This window comes from Protopterus annectens, chromosome 2.part0 (genome assembly GCF_019279795.1).
Source record: "Protopterus annectens isolate FY-2018-M chromosome 2.part0, PAN1.0, whole genome shotgun sequence".
Lineage (NCBI taxonomy): Eukaryota > Metazoa > Chordata > Ceratodontiformes > Protopteridae > Protopterus > Protopterus annectens.
This window is the reverse complement of record NC_056728.1, coordinates 1,699,168,137-1,699,183,663: the sequence shown is the minus strand read 5'-3', so window position 1 is coordinate 1,699,183,663 and position 15,527 is coordinate 1,699,168,137. Positions and strand designations below refer to the sequence as shown.

Below are 15,527 nucleotides of genomic sequence, written 5' to 3'. Positions count from 1 at the left end.
TGACTGTCTTCACTGGGATTTAATGAGACCAGCTGTTCATGGCTGATACCTAATGAGATCAGATAACTACTCCTTAACTAGAGAAAAGCTGCACTTACAAAGACAACTGTGTGTCTCATAAACGTTACTGTTTACACAAATTACAGAAAATTTCTAGTTACTAGCAGAAACTTGGGACATATATAATTCCATTTGTTTATGGTTCCCATATTCTAATTATACTGTTATATATTGGATGTAAAGATTCAGTGCAAATGACAATGTGTAAGTGGCAGGTGAAAGCATAAACAATATACAATCCGTTACTGAGTACTGGAAACAGGAGCTCTAATAAATATTACTTGGAATGCACAAAAAAGTGAGCAAACACCATAAGAATGAAAAGGCTGTATTCCTCTCTTAGAAACAGAATACAGCATGATATATAGAAGATAGACTTAAAAATAATTATATGATCAGTCAGCAAGAACATTGGGAGAAGGTGTCATGTCCTTACATTCACCGCTAACATATGGGATTCCCTGCTGTGGAACCCTGATGTCCGGCCAGTCAACCAAAGCCTATTGTTGCTTTAAGTTTTGTTGAACATCACCCAAATGCTCCGCATGTAGCGTAGGGCATAAAGTTGACATTCAGGCGTACCATCCTTAGAACTTCTTTGTCACCAGTCCAAATGCTTCTTGTAACCGTCGGTCTGTTTGCCTTATTTTTTTGGAAGGAGTGTTTCTTTTTGTATTCCTTTCCCCTTTCTCTCATTCTGAAAGTCCTGTTCAAGATTCAACAGGATGCTCCCAAAATCTTGTTGGTGACTCTCTTTTGGGCACAACAGTACTGGTTCCCTCGACTTCTGCATCTAGCCAAGGGCAATCATCACATGTTACCTCACAGGTTGGATCTACTCACACAAGACAAGGGATCTGTCATCCATCCCTACCTGTCCACGCTTCAATTGACATTGCGGGTGATAGGATTTTGATTCTTCATAGACACCTTTTTTCTTAGGATGTGCTGCGGGTCGTGCAGGAGGCCAGGAAATGTACTACTAGGAAATCCTACTTTTCCAAATGGAAGAGGTTTTCTACTTGGTGTCTCTCTTGTAACCTGGACCCACCTACTGTGGCTGTTCATTTGGTTCTCTCTTATTTGTGTGAGTTTCCCAATGCTGGTTTGCCCTATTCTTCTGTTAAGGCCCACTTATCAGCTATTTCTGTTTGTCTGCCTTTAACCCCTCCTTTAGCATCTAGATTTGAGACTAAACAATTTCTTAAAGGCAACCTTAATATTGGACCTACCAAGAAGCGTGTTCCTCCTCCCTGGTATCTTAGGCTCCTTTTCAGCCTGCTGTTTCAGCTTTGTTGCAACATTTTTATTGGAAGACTGTTCTTTTGTTAGCTCTTCTGCCAGATGGGTGCCAGAGTTTCAAGCCCTTATGGCTTGTCCTCCTTTTTTGATATTTCATGAGGACAGGGTGTCCTTGCGTACTAATCCTTTTTTTATGCCTAATGTGGTTAATGAGTTGTCATTTAATCAGTCTATTAATTTGCCTACTCTTTTCCCTTCTCCGCAATCTGACAGTCAGAGGGTGCTGCATATTTTGGACATGCATAGACAACTCAGATTTTATTTGGATAAGACTAAGGCTATTAGAAAATCTGATCAGTTGTTTGTTTCTTTTCATACTAGATCTTTAGGATTAGCTGTATTCAAGCAAACTATTTCTTCTTGGATTTCAAAGGCTATTTATTTTTGTTACACTTTCAAAGGCATGAACCTTCCTTCTTTTGTAAAGGCTCATTCTACTAGAGCTGTGGCATCTTCTAGTGCTTCTTTTCAAGGGCTTAGACACTAATTCTAATCTTGAAGCAGCTACCTGGACTTCTGTGCATAGCTTTACCAAACATTACAAGTTGGATGGTGTCTCCAGAGCTAGAGCTGGTTTTACTATGTCCATTTGTCATGGCTTCTTAGAGGGCTCTATTGCTCCTTTCTCCTCCCAGGTTTCTTCTTGAGCTTTGGCGCTCTCCCATATGTCAAGAATACTGCAGCGGTGAATGTAAGGACATAGTACGGTTGTGTAAAATCTTACCATGACAGTAGATGTCCTTACCTTCACCACTGCAATATTCACTCTCTCCATCCACCCCCTAGCTCTTTTCCTTCCTGGATGTACTGGTTACTCCTTGGGTTTCCTGGGACTGGTGTTCCTACTGGGGCAATCAGTTCTGAGAATGGTATGCTTGAATGTTACCTTTATGCCCTATGCTATGCGAGGAGAGTTTGGGTGATATTCTGTGTGCCTTAAAGCAACAGTAGGCTTTGGCAGACTGTCAGGACATCAGGCTTCCATGCCACCGAATCCCATGTGTTAAGAATACTGCAGTGGTGAAGGCAAGGACATCTACTATTATGGTAAGATTTTACACAACCGTACTTTCTGCTTCATGATTTCTAGTTCTCGAGGTGGAATCCCTCTGATACACTGTGCCCTCCCCTCCCCTATTTTCAGGCAGAATTTTCCAGCTTAGCTTCCAACCTCTAAGCAACTGGCTTATGACACAGTGCGAGTTGTCATGTCCTTCTGTGATGATGTACATTGTTATTAGGACTGATACGAGAACTACGTTTACAGGAAGAGGTTAAGGCTTTGCATGCACAGAAGTGTAAAGAGTGTCTGAAATTATATATAGGTCCTCTCTTTAATGATGCTAGCTGCTGAAGTCACCATTTGTAACAGCACTGAAATTTCAAGTAGGGATTTGGAACTGCATGGGGTATGAGCGATGACTTAGCAGTCCAGAAGTAACATATCTTCTCACCTGGCTGTCAAGACCCTCACGCTAAGGATATGTTTTTATTTCTGTTTGTTAACCAGGTGGTGTACACCATTTATAGTGGAGAATCAGACAGAAAAGCTCCAGATGCAATGCAAGACTTATTAACAAAAAGCCACAATATAAATAAATTTATACACACCCAGAAATTAATATATCCATAGAAATATACAGTGAAAAATATAATAGTCAAGATAGCATGGAGATATGGCAATAGCAGTTAAACAGCAAAACAAATTCATACTGTATATACAGTATTAATACAGTGTTAACTGTGGCTTTGCTCTACAACATATCATTAATAATATATGATCTAATGAAAAACAAGTGTGGTAGCATAGTATGCATATGGTACATTGAATACAGATACAAGACCATGACACTGGGGTATAAAAAGAATTGCTAATATAGCAACAATAAATTTGATATCACCTTTTTCACCAAAGTGTGCTTCTTAAGGTTAGGATTGGCAAAACACCTCTCATTTACGACATCTTCCTTCCTTAATGATCATTTAAGTAGTTTAGTAAAAAGAAAGTGTGTAAATATGTGGTATCTGGACCTGCTTATGCTGGATAAAAAGTCATTCTGGGCTTTTAAGGAAGGAAAAACATTGAAGGGCAGAAGTAGTAAAAGATACAGCAAGCTAATGGAAATACAAAGAGTCCCCCCAAAAAAGTGAGATTCCTCACTCATAAAATAAAAGTACAGCCATTCTGAGTCCATCCCTCCACTAAGCATCATGCTCCCCTTCTACAGTGTGAACAACTGCTACACAATATATAATGTTTTACTTACAAGGATAGACCGAGTTTTCTTCAGTCGCAGATCTGGAGTCCAGAATGACAGTAGTCCATCTTGTCCCACTACTAGGAAAGTGTTGTCTGGAGTGGAAGTGATGCGAAGGATGGGATCACGGTGTGGTGTCTCCATTATGGTGGCAGGAAGATCGAAGATGATGTCTTTGGTCTTGCCATGCACATCATCTTTTTGCAAGTATTCCAGCTGCATGTAAGTATATGATTCATCCTGTGGAGGTGAAAAGGTTGTTACAAATTATGTTAGGATCAAAAGACACGTATAATTGCAATAATGGCATTCAATTCACAGTAAGGGGAGACTCCCCATCAACATAGCATGTCTTCTTTATATGGATCTTTACAAAAGAGTAGGGACTGACAAGGATTGGAGAGCAGAACAGTGAACAAATCACTGATTTTGTTATCTGTATGCCAACTATAGTATTTTTATATATTCCTTGTTTCTGCTGTGCACTAAAGAGTGACATTCTCACTTACACATGTACATAATGTCAGAATTCTTCATCCTCACAGAAGTTTAGAAATACAGTCGATTCCATCTGTATTGTCTATTCATACTTGAGCCATAGTGAGTCGATCCTTAAGACTATGGGAGGTTAGAAATGCTTCTACACAGAATGCCTCAAGTGTTGTTTGTCACTTAGTGCCTGTGTATCCAGAGTGTGCTACACTTTTGGTTGTTTGGACTTGTCAGAGACATCTCTACATGTTGTACCACAAACTGTGCTACTGACAACAATATATGTGAGGTGCTAATCTTTAATAGTTTATTACATATAAACACTGCTGCCTTGGGCTATGAACAATGACTGTCTCTTACCAGGTTTACAACCGACCATTGGAAGACACAATTATAAACACCGACTTCCCAAGATATTATACACCTCACTCTCATCCCAATGCCTTTCTGTGCTAATTTAGTGACAGCAACTGTATCTTGGCTAAGCTATTAAAATCTCACACATAATGTTTCTAGGAAGAGCTAATAATGTATTTTCACAAGCAGGACACAAATACTGTACACTATTAAATGAACCAATTGTACTATTAACTTGTGTTAGATATGACTAAGTAGTCTCTCACTTAAAAAGGAAAATGCCAACAGTTAGAAATCACCATTTTTTGTAATTGCCCTTATGTAAACTAATAACTATCCACAAGCTTTTGAATTTAAATAATGACACTCTTCACTTCAAAAAATTGGGCAATACATTTTAAAAATTAAGTATACAGTAAAATACTGTTGCAGCAGGAAATTTAAAATAAAATGTTTTGAGCAGGAGGCAACATTAGACCAACACTATCAGCTAGCTGATCTCACTACTACTAAATGAAGATAAGTATGAGCTGTCTGCCTTTGACTTTGAAGACAACTTAACACTTGCAAAAGATTATGAAGCAAAATGCATAGCAAGAACTCACTGAATTTCTGCAGCAGGTCCTCTCTCTCCCTCCCTCTCTCTTTCTTTCTTCCTTCTCTTTTACAGCCCATGAAAAAGTTTTCTTCTTCTTCTAATCCATAAATTTGACTAAACAGTCCACGCAAGTACAGAGCAAAGACTAATTGAACAATACTGCTATACTGACCTTTTAGGGAAGAGTCACATCAATTAAAAAAAAAAAACACTCCAGAGGGATATCCTAGAATCAAAGACAAAGTCAAAGTAAACTTTATTGTCATTTAGAACTACACATGTGTAGCCTAAACAAAATTTTGTGCATCAGCTCAGTTCTTGAGATTACAAAGGAAAGTGAAACAACACATACAAGTACAGGAATAAACATGACTAACAAATACAATACTACTCCTAATACACACAAGAAAGAGCAGACACATTTACCAACACTCATATACAAAAAGAAACCCTCCCCTGAGCTAAATTAACTACCCTATTTAAAGTAATACAAAACACACTACAAATTGAACAATGCCTAAGTTAGTTGTCTAATATTGCACTTCAGTGGGTTAAATAATAATGACTATGGATATAATAAATAAAAATTGCACTTTCTTGGAATATATGTAAGTATATATTGCACAGATAAATAAAAATTGACTTATTATGTGTCCAGACCCCTGGGACTAATGCCCGAGTTCAGAAGTCTAATCACTGTAGGGTAGAAGCTGTTATGAATCTTGTAGTCCTGCAGTGGATGCTGCAATATCTCCTGCCCGATGCCAGATGCTTAAACAGTCCATGCACAGGATGTGTGTTGTCCTGTATTATTTTGGTGGCCTTTCGGATGCTTCTTGCAGAATAAAGTTGTTGTATCGATGAAAGACTGTAATTTGTTACCGTCTCTGCAACCATCACTACTCTTTTTAGTGCCTTCCTTTCTGTAACTGTGCAGCTTCCAAACCACACTGTGAAGTTGCAGGTGAGGATGCTCTCTATTGCACCTCTATAGAAGGTGGAGAGAATATGAGGAGGAAGCTTAGCTTTTTTCAGCCTTCTTAAAAAGTGGAAGCATTGCTGTGCTTTCTTGACTAGATGGCTGGTGTTTCCTGACCACGAGAGATCCTCTGATATTTGTACACCCAGGAATTTCATACTCTTAACCCTTTTCACACTCCCACCCTTTTTTCTTGAGTGCTGGGTGGTTTGTTCTCCTTTTCCTGAAGTTAATGATAATCTCTTTGGTCTTGCTTAGATTCAGGTCAAGGTTGTTCCCCTCGCACCAACTCCTCTCTGTATGCCCTTTCATCCTCCTTTGTGATAAGCCCCACAACTGTGGTGTCATCAGCAAACTTGATGATATGGATGGACTTGTGCTTTGCATAGCAGTCGTGGGTCAGGATGGTGAATAACAGTGAGCTGAGAATACATCCCTGTGGAACTCTGGTGTTAATCGTGATGCACTTTGATGTGTTCTTACCTGAGCACACCCTCTGTGGTCTCTCAATCAGAAAGTCAAGGATCCAGCTACAGAGATGTTTACTGATTCCTAAATGTGCCAGTTTTTCTAGCAGCTGCATTGGTACCACTGTATTAAATGCTGAGCTGAAGTCTATGAACAGCATCCTCACATAGGTAGGTACTAGGCTATTGGCCCTAGGGCCCATACAAGCCTAGCCAAAAAATGTACCCTGGCTTTCGCCACCCAAGAAAATTATTTTCCTATGCCCCTGTTGAGCAGAGCCACAGAAGTGAACCCCGGGGTGAATTTCCCATTTCCCATCCAATCATCAAGATTTTTCTTGAAGAGTGCTAATGAGGAGCTCTGTTTGACATAGATAGGTAGTCTGTTCCAGAGTATGGGAAGTCTCTGGGACAGGAATCTATCCCTCCAGCATGTTCTGTTTATTGTGGTGACAAGGTTAAGGTCCCTAGAGCATGTAGCTCGGAGGGATTGGGATTTCTTTAACTGGAGCATGTCCAACAGCTCTGGGTTTGACATAGCTTTGTATGTTAGGCAGAGATCGCCCCTGAGTAGGCGATATGCGATGGAGTAAAGTGGTAGTTTTTTGAGATGGTCTGCATAGGGCATCTGTTTGAGACCAGTAATCCTCTTTGTGAGGTATTTCTGTGGTCTTTCCAGTTGTTGCAGATGTCTTATGAGGTACATACCAAAAGGGGCATTGTACTCTATAATGGGTCTAATGAGTGATGAGTAGAGGGGAACAATGACCTCTTTTTTTCTGGATGAGAATCCTTTTGTGATGAGATGAGCCACGTAGAATGATTTCCTGACCACCGTGGCAATGTGATTATCAAAGAAGAGACTACTGTCCACCTGTGTCCCAAGGTCTCTTATCACATTTTCAGCATTAAGTAGACTACCAGCTATGTGGTAGTTCATGGGTACAGAGTTTTTACCAAAGGGGATGACAATACACTTTTTGGCATTGAGCTTCAGGCCATGGCTTTGACACCAGGAATCTGTCTCAGTGAGGCCCTTTTGTAGTTTGTCCACATCGTTAGGAGTTTCGATTATGGCTCCTAGTTTGCAGTCATCTGCAAACTTTGTTAGCCAAAGACCTTCTGTGTTGGCCTGCACTTCAGAGAAGTAGATACCAAACAGGAGAGGACCCAGGACTGAACCCTGTGGTATTCCATTTGTCACTGGTCTGATGTCGGATTTGGAATCTGCTACTTTCACAGTGTGGGTTCTGTCCGTGAGCCAGTTGGCAACCCATCTTATGTCATAGGGATTTATACCTAGTTTAGTGAGCTTATCTATAATTCCAGAGTGGGGGATGGTGTCGAAAGCCTTGGCGAGATCTAGATAAGCTGTGTGAACCATTTTACCATCATCTATTGCTTTGGTGACTGCTTCAAAGAAGTCAATCAGGTTTAGGAGACATGATCTGCCTTTTACAAATCCAAACTGAGTAGGGTCCAGAGTTTGGAGATTACCAGTGTCTTTGTTTATGAGTTCCATGATGATACGTTCCATGGCCTTGCAGACCAGGCTCGTCAGGCTAATGGGGCGGTAGTTCCCGGGGTCCGTCGTGGCTCCCCCTTTGTGGAGTGGGATAACTGTCGCGGTGCGCCATTCAGTGGGTACAAAGCCTGAGGTGAGGCTATGATTGAACATGGTACTTAGGTAGGGTGCCAGTTCATTCTGTAGTTCGTGTAGAATGCAGCCTGGGATATTGTCAGGTCCCATGGATGCTGTGTTCTTGGCTTTGGAGAGTGTGTTTTTTACCTGTGCAGCCGTGATTATAGGAACTTTGCATTCTTCCGGTATAGAGATGGGCCCTCTAGGGGGTGAGAGGGGGGTAAAGTTAGCACTGAACCTATCTGCTAGGATGTTGGCAATATCAGTTGGTTCTGTATATTTAGTGCCATTATGCTGTAACTCAGAGCAGATCTGAGTGTTCCCATTTAGATTCTTGACATAGCTATAGAATGCTTTGTGGTTGTCTTTAGAGTCAGTGGCAATTTTGTTTTCGTAACTAGCTTTGGAGGATTTTATGAGGGATCTCAACTTCTTACTGAGGTTGACCAGGGAGTTCCTCCAGTCATGGGATTTTACTCTTTTTTGCAACAGTTTCTTTCTTCTGTTGTAGAGTTTGTTTATGGCAGAGGACCACCAGATTGGCTTCCTTTTTTGGAGGATAACATCTTGGTTCTGTTAGGGATAGCATGATCCATGCACTCGTGTAAGTGCTTATAAAGTGCATTTGTGTAGGATTTGGCAGTCATACCTCTATTGTCCGTCTGCATGGGTGTCATGAAGTTTGCCACTTCTGTCTTAAGAAGTGTGAAGTTAACTTTTGAGAAGTTTTTTACGATGGTTTCCCTAATTGGGGCTGGGGGAAGGATGTGGATGTCTAGGCTGATTAGCTTGTGGTCAGATCTGACCAACGATGAATTGACCTCTGGTGTGGAACACCGGTTTCCCATGTTGGTGATGACCAGGTCTAGGATATTGCTGCCCCTGGTGGGGGTGTGAATAAGTTGATCCAAGGCGTTGGAATTTATAAAGTCTAGAAAACGTTGAGCAAAAGAGTTGGTACATGAGTAGTTTTCCCAGTTAATGATGGGGTAGTTGAAATCTCCCATTATTAGGGTGTTGGGTTGTACCCTAATACTTTCCAGTGTATCAAGAAATGAGGAGTGTATTGCGGTCTTGCCCACAGTTAGTTGCACATGGATAATCTCGGATGCATTATGCTGTGCAACTAGCCTGGAGGTGTGGATATCCTTAATGAATATGGACACGCCTCCGCCTTTAGTGCTTCTTTCTGGGTTATGTGGCCGAAAGGTGTGGTATGAATTGAAGCCTGGTAATGCAGGGGTGCTCTCTGGAGCTTTGAACCAGGTCTCTGTCACTGCACAGATGTCAATGTTCTCCATTTTAAGGAGTGCCTCGAGTGAGTGCATTTTGAGGTTTAGACTTCTAGCATTGAGTAGCATTACCCTCAGATTTTGCTTACTTGTACCAGTTACGGTGGTGAATTTCTCATTTGAACCTTGCCTAAAAAAGGCACTATAGGGGTGGCAAGAGTCTTAGCCAGTATCTGGAATCCTAAGGGCGACAGGTGCAGGCCATCTCTGGCAAAGCATCGTGGACTGTCGATCATGTCGTCCCAGGCAGACAAATACTGGATCCCCTTAGAATGACACCAGAAGCTTAGCCAATTGTTGAAGTCAATCATTTTGTCCTTGTACTGTGTTATCATTCTGGGTGATGGCAGGATGCTACTCAGGGTTAGGGTCATACTTGCCTGGGATACAAGATCGGAGAGCTCCTCCATGTCTCTTTTCATGTAGTCCAGGGAGGTACGTCTCAGGTCATTCACACCAACATGGACAATGACAGTGTCATATTTGTACTTATTGTGGAGTGACCTGAGTGCAGGCGTTATGTGGCAGATCCTGGCACCTGACAGGCAGCTGACAGTAACTTTCTCCTTGTTTAGTCTAGTGAGTGGAACATCAGTGTGCCTGACTATAGAGTCACCTATGACTAGAGTGTTGGGTACGTTGTTATGCCTTATGGGCTGTGGTTGAGTGGCACACTGAGTTTGTGGGCTATGTGTCATTTGGGTTGTGTTGGGGGTGGAGTTTGCTTGCGTTTATGCTTTGGATGTCCCTGATGCTTGGGCAGGTTTTATTGAGAGCCTCTGCGAATGTAGGTGTGTGTTTTGTGTTTCTATGTGTGTGTTTTGGTGGTGTGGGTTTTGAGGGACTATGTGATGAGTGTGGTGTGGTGCAAGTGTTTACCCTCTCCTCTTGACTGTCTAGTCCAGTCTTGGTTGAAGAGAGCTTTGCTTCCAGTTTGGCTATATAAGTGCATCTCTCACAGGTTGTAGTGTTGGGTGGTAGGAGGAGAGGGTTGTCTGTGTACATGAGGCAATTGCTGCATTGCCCCAAGATACCCAGATTCATCAGGTAGACAGGAGAAATCACTGGGAGCTGACCCTTAGACATGCCTGGATAAGTGCTTATTTATTTGTTTTTGTCCTCTAAATGCTCAAGGGAGAGGTGATATGGCCTTAGCCGTGGATTAGTACGCAAACCACAGAGAGTCAAAATCAGGAGGTAGGCATGATGTAAAATGTTTTTTGATCAGCTGCTCAAAACATTATATAACAGTGGATGTCAGAACAACTGGTCTGTATTCGTTAGGGCTGGAGGGAGTGCATTTCTTAGGTAGTGGAATAATGTTAGTTTCCTTGTAGCCTGAGTGTACTTTCGCCATGGCAAGAGAGGTGTTAAATATTTCCTTGAGCACTGTGCATATTTGATCAGCACAGCCTTTTAACACCATGCCCAATACATTGTCAGGGCCAGCATCCTTCCTGGGGTTCACTCTCCTTAGCTCTCTTCTTACCTCCTCTGTGCTGAGGCTGAGTACTGCATCCTTCACATCAATGGATAGTTTTAGTGCCAAACTATTGTGTCTTTCCTCAAATCTTCCAAAGAAGATGTTCAAACTGTCTAGAAATTCAGATGTTGTGTTTACACTGTGCTGATCTAATTTTGTAGTCTGTTGTGTCCTTTATGCCTTGTCATAGTCTCCTTGCATCCTTTATGTCTTCAAAGTGGCTCTGCACCTTTCTGCCATACTCCCTCTTGTCTCCTTTATACCCCTCCTCAAATTACCTCATGCTACACTTAGGGTTGCTTTGTCCTTAGCCCTGGGAAGATATTCATTTTGCACTGTCATTTTAGGCAAATTTTCCAGTTTTTGTTTGGTAAAAGGGTCTTCAGTCTATACCTCCTGCTTGGTCAAATTTCGAAGTCCAGTAACTTTCTCCTAAGCAAAGTAAATACCCAGAAAGGTCCAACTCAATTAAGTTAATATAGAATTTGGCAGCTTAAGGAGTTATAAACTTTAGTAAGTGTTTGTCTGTGTGTGTGTGTGTGTGTGTGTGTGTGTGTGTGTGTGTGTGTGTGTGTGTGTGTGTGTGTGTGTGTGTGTGTGTGGAAATGAAGCAGTTTCACATTTTAGAGCTTAAAAGCTCTCGATTCCCTTTTACTAAAAAAGTAGCTATAGGTTTTATTCATTTTTCCAACTTTTTACAACTTTGCTGCATCTTTACTGAAACAACAGTGACAGGTTTTGTACAGTTTTTTTCACATTTCATATATTTGCCTTATCTTTGATGAAAACAAACTACTGCAAATTTGTACAGTTTTTCATATGACTGTTTATAGTTCCGTGATTTACTCTCCTTCATTCCCTGTGATATCCTGTAATGTGCTTCTTCTAACTCCACTTTCATATTAGCTTAAAACATCCTTGGTTCCTGATAAATATTTTTATCCTGTATCATGATGTTCTAACTAATAAACACTTAAACTGCACATAGTATGTGCCATAAAGCTTAGACCGTCCACAGGTAATAAAAAATTATTTAAATTATAGAACACAGTGTTACCACGTATGTCAGACCTGACTACCTTATCAATGAAAAAACACAAATTTCTTTAATTCAGGGCATTGTGTTCTGTGCCTGTTGAGAGCATTAGCTGACATATTCTTTTTGATATCATAAAGATGCTCTCTGATTCTCTCTTTCAACTTTCTATTGATTTTACCAACATAGAATGCATCACATACTGTACATGTTGCAAGGTATACCACCCAAGATGTGTCGAAATTACACCTACCTAGACATTTTTACAGTTTAATTTCATAGCATTTTTAGCTTATCCATGAATTGATCCATCAGTGTTATGTAGTTTGATTATCACAACAGTCGTATACCTATAGGAAGGAAAGTATTAAGTTATTCATTATGGGTTGTTTTGATTGGCTGATTATTACTATTTAAATTTGTGCCTTAATAGTTTAACCAGTTTGAGGAAGTCCAATATTGTTGCATGGATAAAAGCGCTAAGTTGTTTTTGTGGTATATTGTTTTAATAACGTAAGCAGAAGTCATCTGGTCTGATATTCCTTTGTTTTATACTTTTCATATAGTGACAGTGTTACAAACCCTTGACAGCCTAGCAAGAATCTCTGCCTTTGGCTAGGATCAAGTATAGTAAAGAAACTATTGAGTAACTAAGTGTGCAATCCTATCTTATAAAACTGAACTCTCAGCCAGGTTTTATAAAATAAATAGTAAGAAAAAAGGTTTTAAGAACTGAGGGAGTAAGAGGGACCATGCCTGTTTGCTGTTCTATAAGCTACTGTCATTGAGGCAACTTGTAAATAAATCTCATGTTGTTTACAAGTAACCAGCTCTCACTGAATAGAAATTAATGATAAGATTCCTGTTTGCACCTTAGTTTCTCTTTCTCTCTCTCTGCTGTAGTAAATACTGTATCATCTTATAATGTAAAAAATAGAGTATTCCTTTACAATTAACAGAGTGCAGAAGAAAGAAGACACGATAATAGACTTGTTGGTGGTCCTTAAAGCTCCAACTTCTGGTTAAGTGAGAGGCATCACAATGATGAAAACAAATAAATCCAGCTGCAAACAGTGTTACTATGACCTCACTACCATCACATGCGAGAAGAGGCTCACTGCTTTGATTATTGCTGTAAACAAAACATTGTTGTAATAAGATGCACCAATGTCCTCTCAAAAAACAGTAGGATCCTGGCAGCTTTAGCAAACCATCCTGGATGAGAAAATGTTTTAGCAGTGGGATGCAGACTATCTGGATAGGCATAGCTCATTCCTCACCCAAAAAGAAGTTAAACTTAAGTTCATCTGTAGAACTTAGTACTAATTAAGTCACACAACAAATTTATGTTACCATTTTCATAAGTGTTATTAAGGAAGGATTGAAAGGAAAAGTGCTACAGATGACAGTGATGTATTAAATAAGATGGGAATTTTGGCTGAATTTTTAGTCAGGATTTGGATGAACTGGAGGGAATGTAAGGTAGTCAAAAATATACATTGGAAAAGTAGTCATGGACGGAAGCTGGGAAACCCTAGAAGATGATAATAGAAAGATATGTGAATGTGATGGTCACCATGTCTGGGAAAAATGGAGTCTGATCATATCTAACGATCTGATGTAAGTTAAATGATATGTCTGTACTGTTAGGATGGGATGAAAGAGAAGACAGAGAGAGAAAACAATGGAAAGGGCTTTCTGGAAAAGTACAAGAGAGAGAAGGGAAAATGATATGATAGAGCACAGGTAGGGTATCAACCAGCACAGGCAGAGGAAAACTCTTTCAACTGCCCTACATCATTAGAAACTACAAGGGGAGAAGGTTTCAAATCCTGTACATTTGGTAGAAATAGCAGCAATGGCAGAGCTTTAGTTCACTACAGCAAACAAGGACTTCAATAAGGGGAAGCTCTTACATCCTGACATACTTTCTGAACAATAAAAGACATGAAACTCTAATGTCTGGCATTATTGACTAACTGTAACAATCTGTGAGATACAAAGGAGAAGGCTGCTATAAGAAGCACAATCAAGAGTGTTCTGTAAATTCAAGGACTGTTGAGAGGGATTGTAGTATGCTCATGGTGGGGTGGACTCACAAACAGTCATGCCAAAGACTTCTGGATAAAGCTGGGAAGAACACCAGACAACATCAGAGGGAAATTTTAAATATAAAAAATCCAGCAAAGATGGTAAATGCCTCACTCTTAAAAATTAACATACTGAAAAAGTCCATAAGAGTGATGCAAAGCAAGTAGGTAGTTGACTTCTTATACCCAGAATCAAGGTATCTCAGAAATAAAAGCAGAAATCCAACATTTATTGAGCTTAGAGCTTTCACAGTGTAAGTAGCGCTTCTTCCAATATTACATCCAAATCAAAGCATCAAAACCATTTATATATATAGCAGTTAATTAAGTCCAATCAACAATGGGCGGATATCAATTAAATAATCAAAAACAGCTATTAAAACCCTAACATTAAATATGTATTTAAATAGACCAACATTATACAAAGTTTCATATCAAATACACTAAACTCATACACAAGCTAAAAAAAATCTAAGTAACAAAGATCACATACATATAACAATGTGCAAGAAGAAACATACACAGAAAACAATCATCTGTTCAATGGTCTTACTTTAAGGAGGGGTTTCAATGGTACCTTTTCATTAAGACCATGACCCATATCAGCTCTGAGTCTAACTATCCATTTAGTCTCAGTGGCTTCAGTAAAATTCTCAAGATCCCCACCCCGTTCATTTGCAACTACTTTTTGTACAACCCAAACCTTAAAATGATGTTCTTAACCACTGTCACTAACATGTTTAACTAAAACAATGCTACTAGACTTGTTCCTAATATTATATACGTGTTCCTTGATCCTGTCTCTCAAGCATCTGTTCGTCTTTCCAACATAGAAAGAAGTGCATATTAGACAGACAGCCAAATAAATCACATTCATAGAACAACAATCTGTATTAACTTAAAGTTAAACACTTTTTTCAAATCAGGGTGTTCAAAAGACCCTGATGAATCGATATAGCTGCAAAAGTTGCAGTTCATACAAGGGGCAGTAGCAAAACTTAAGCCACTATGTATGGAGTCCCCTGTACTAGAGTAACATAGCATTCCTTTAAGGACTTCTTATTTTTAAAAGAAAAACTAGGCTTATCACCAACTATATCCTTAATTTCTGAATTGCTGGTCAGACTAGACCAGCATTTATTAATTACATCAATAACTGAATTTACATTACTGGCATAGTATAAAGGCATACGCAATGTACCGTTAACCAACCCAATTGTCTTGTATCAATTCTAACTGTTGATCCAAAAGGGAAAAATATAGTTCACCTTTAGTGGGACATAATTGTATCACTTCTCATAATAAAATCACGACATCCCTCTCATCTTACCCTCTATCCTTTAATCTATCTTTCAAACCACCCAAGTCCGCTTCAAACATACCATCATCTGGGTTCAGCCTTGATATCCTAAGACCCTGTCCTTTAACTATGTTCTTAAAAATATGTCCAGGATGCATGCTTCTTCTATGA

At 39.9% G+C, this 15,527-nt stretch overlaps 1 protein-coding gene across 1 annotated transcript in view; it reads right to left on the bottom strand.

The window, feature by feature from the left end:
* The window catches only part of LOC122793773 (WD repeat-containing protein 49-like), a 630,038-nt gene that overhangs the window by 523,877 nt on the left and 90,634 nt on the right, over positions 1-15,527 (bottom strand). Inside the window, exon 3 of the mRNA XM_044061963.1 lies at positions 3,630-3,860. Coding sequence (XP_043917898.1) covers positions 3,630-3,860 — 231 coding nt within the window. The remainder of the gene's footprint in view (positions 1-3,629; positions 3,861-15,527) is intronic.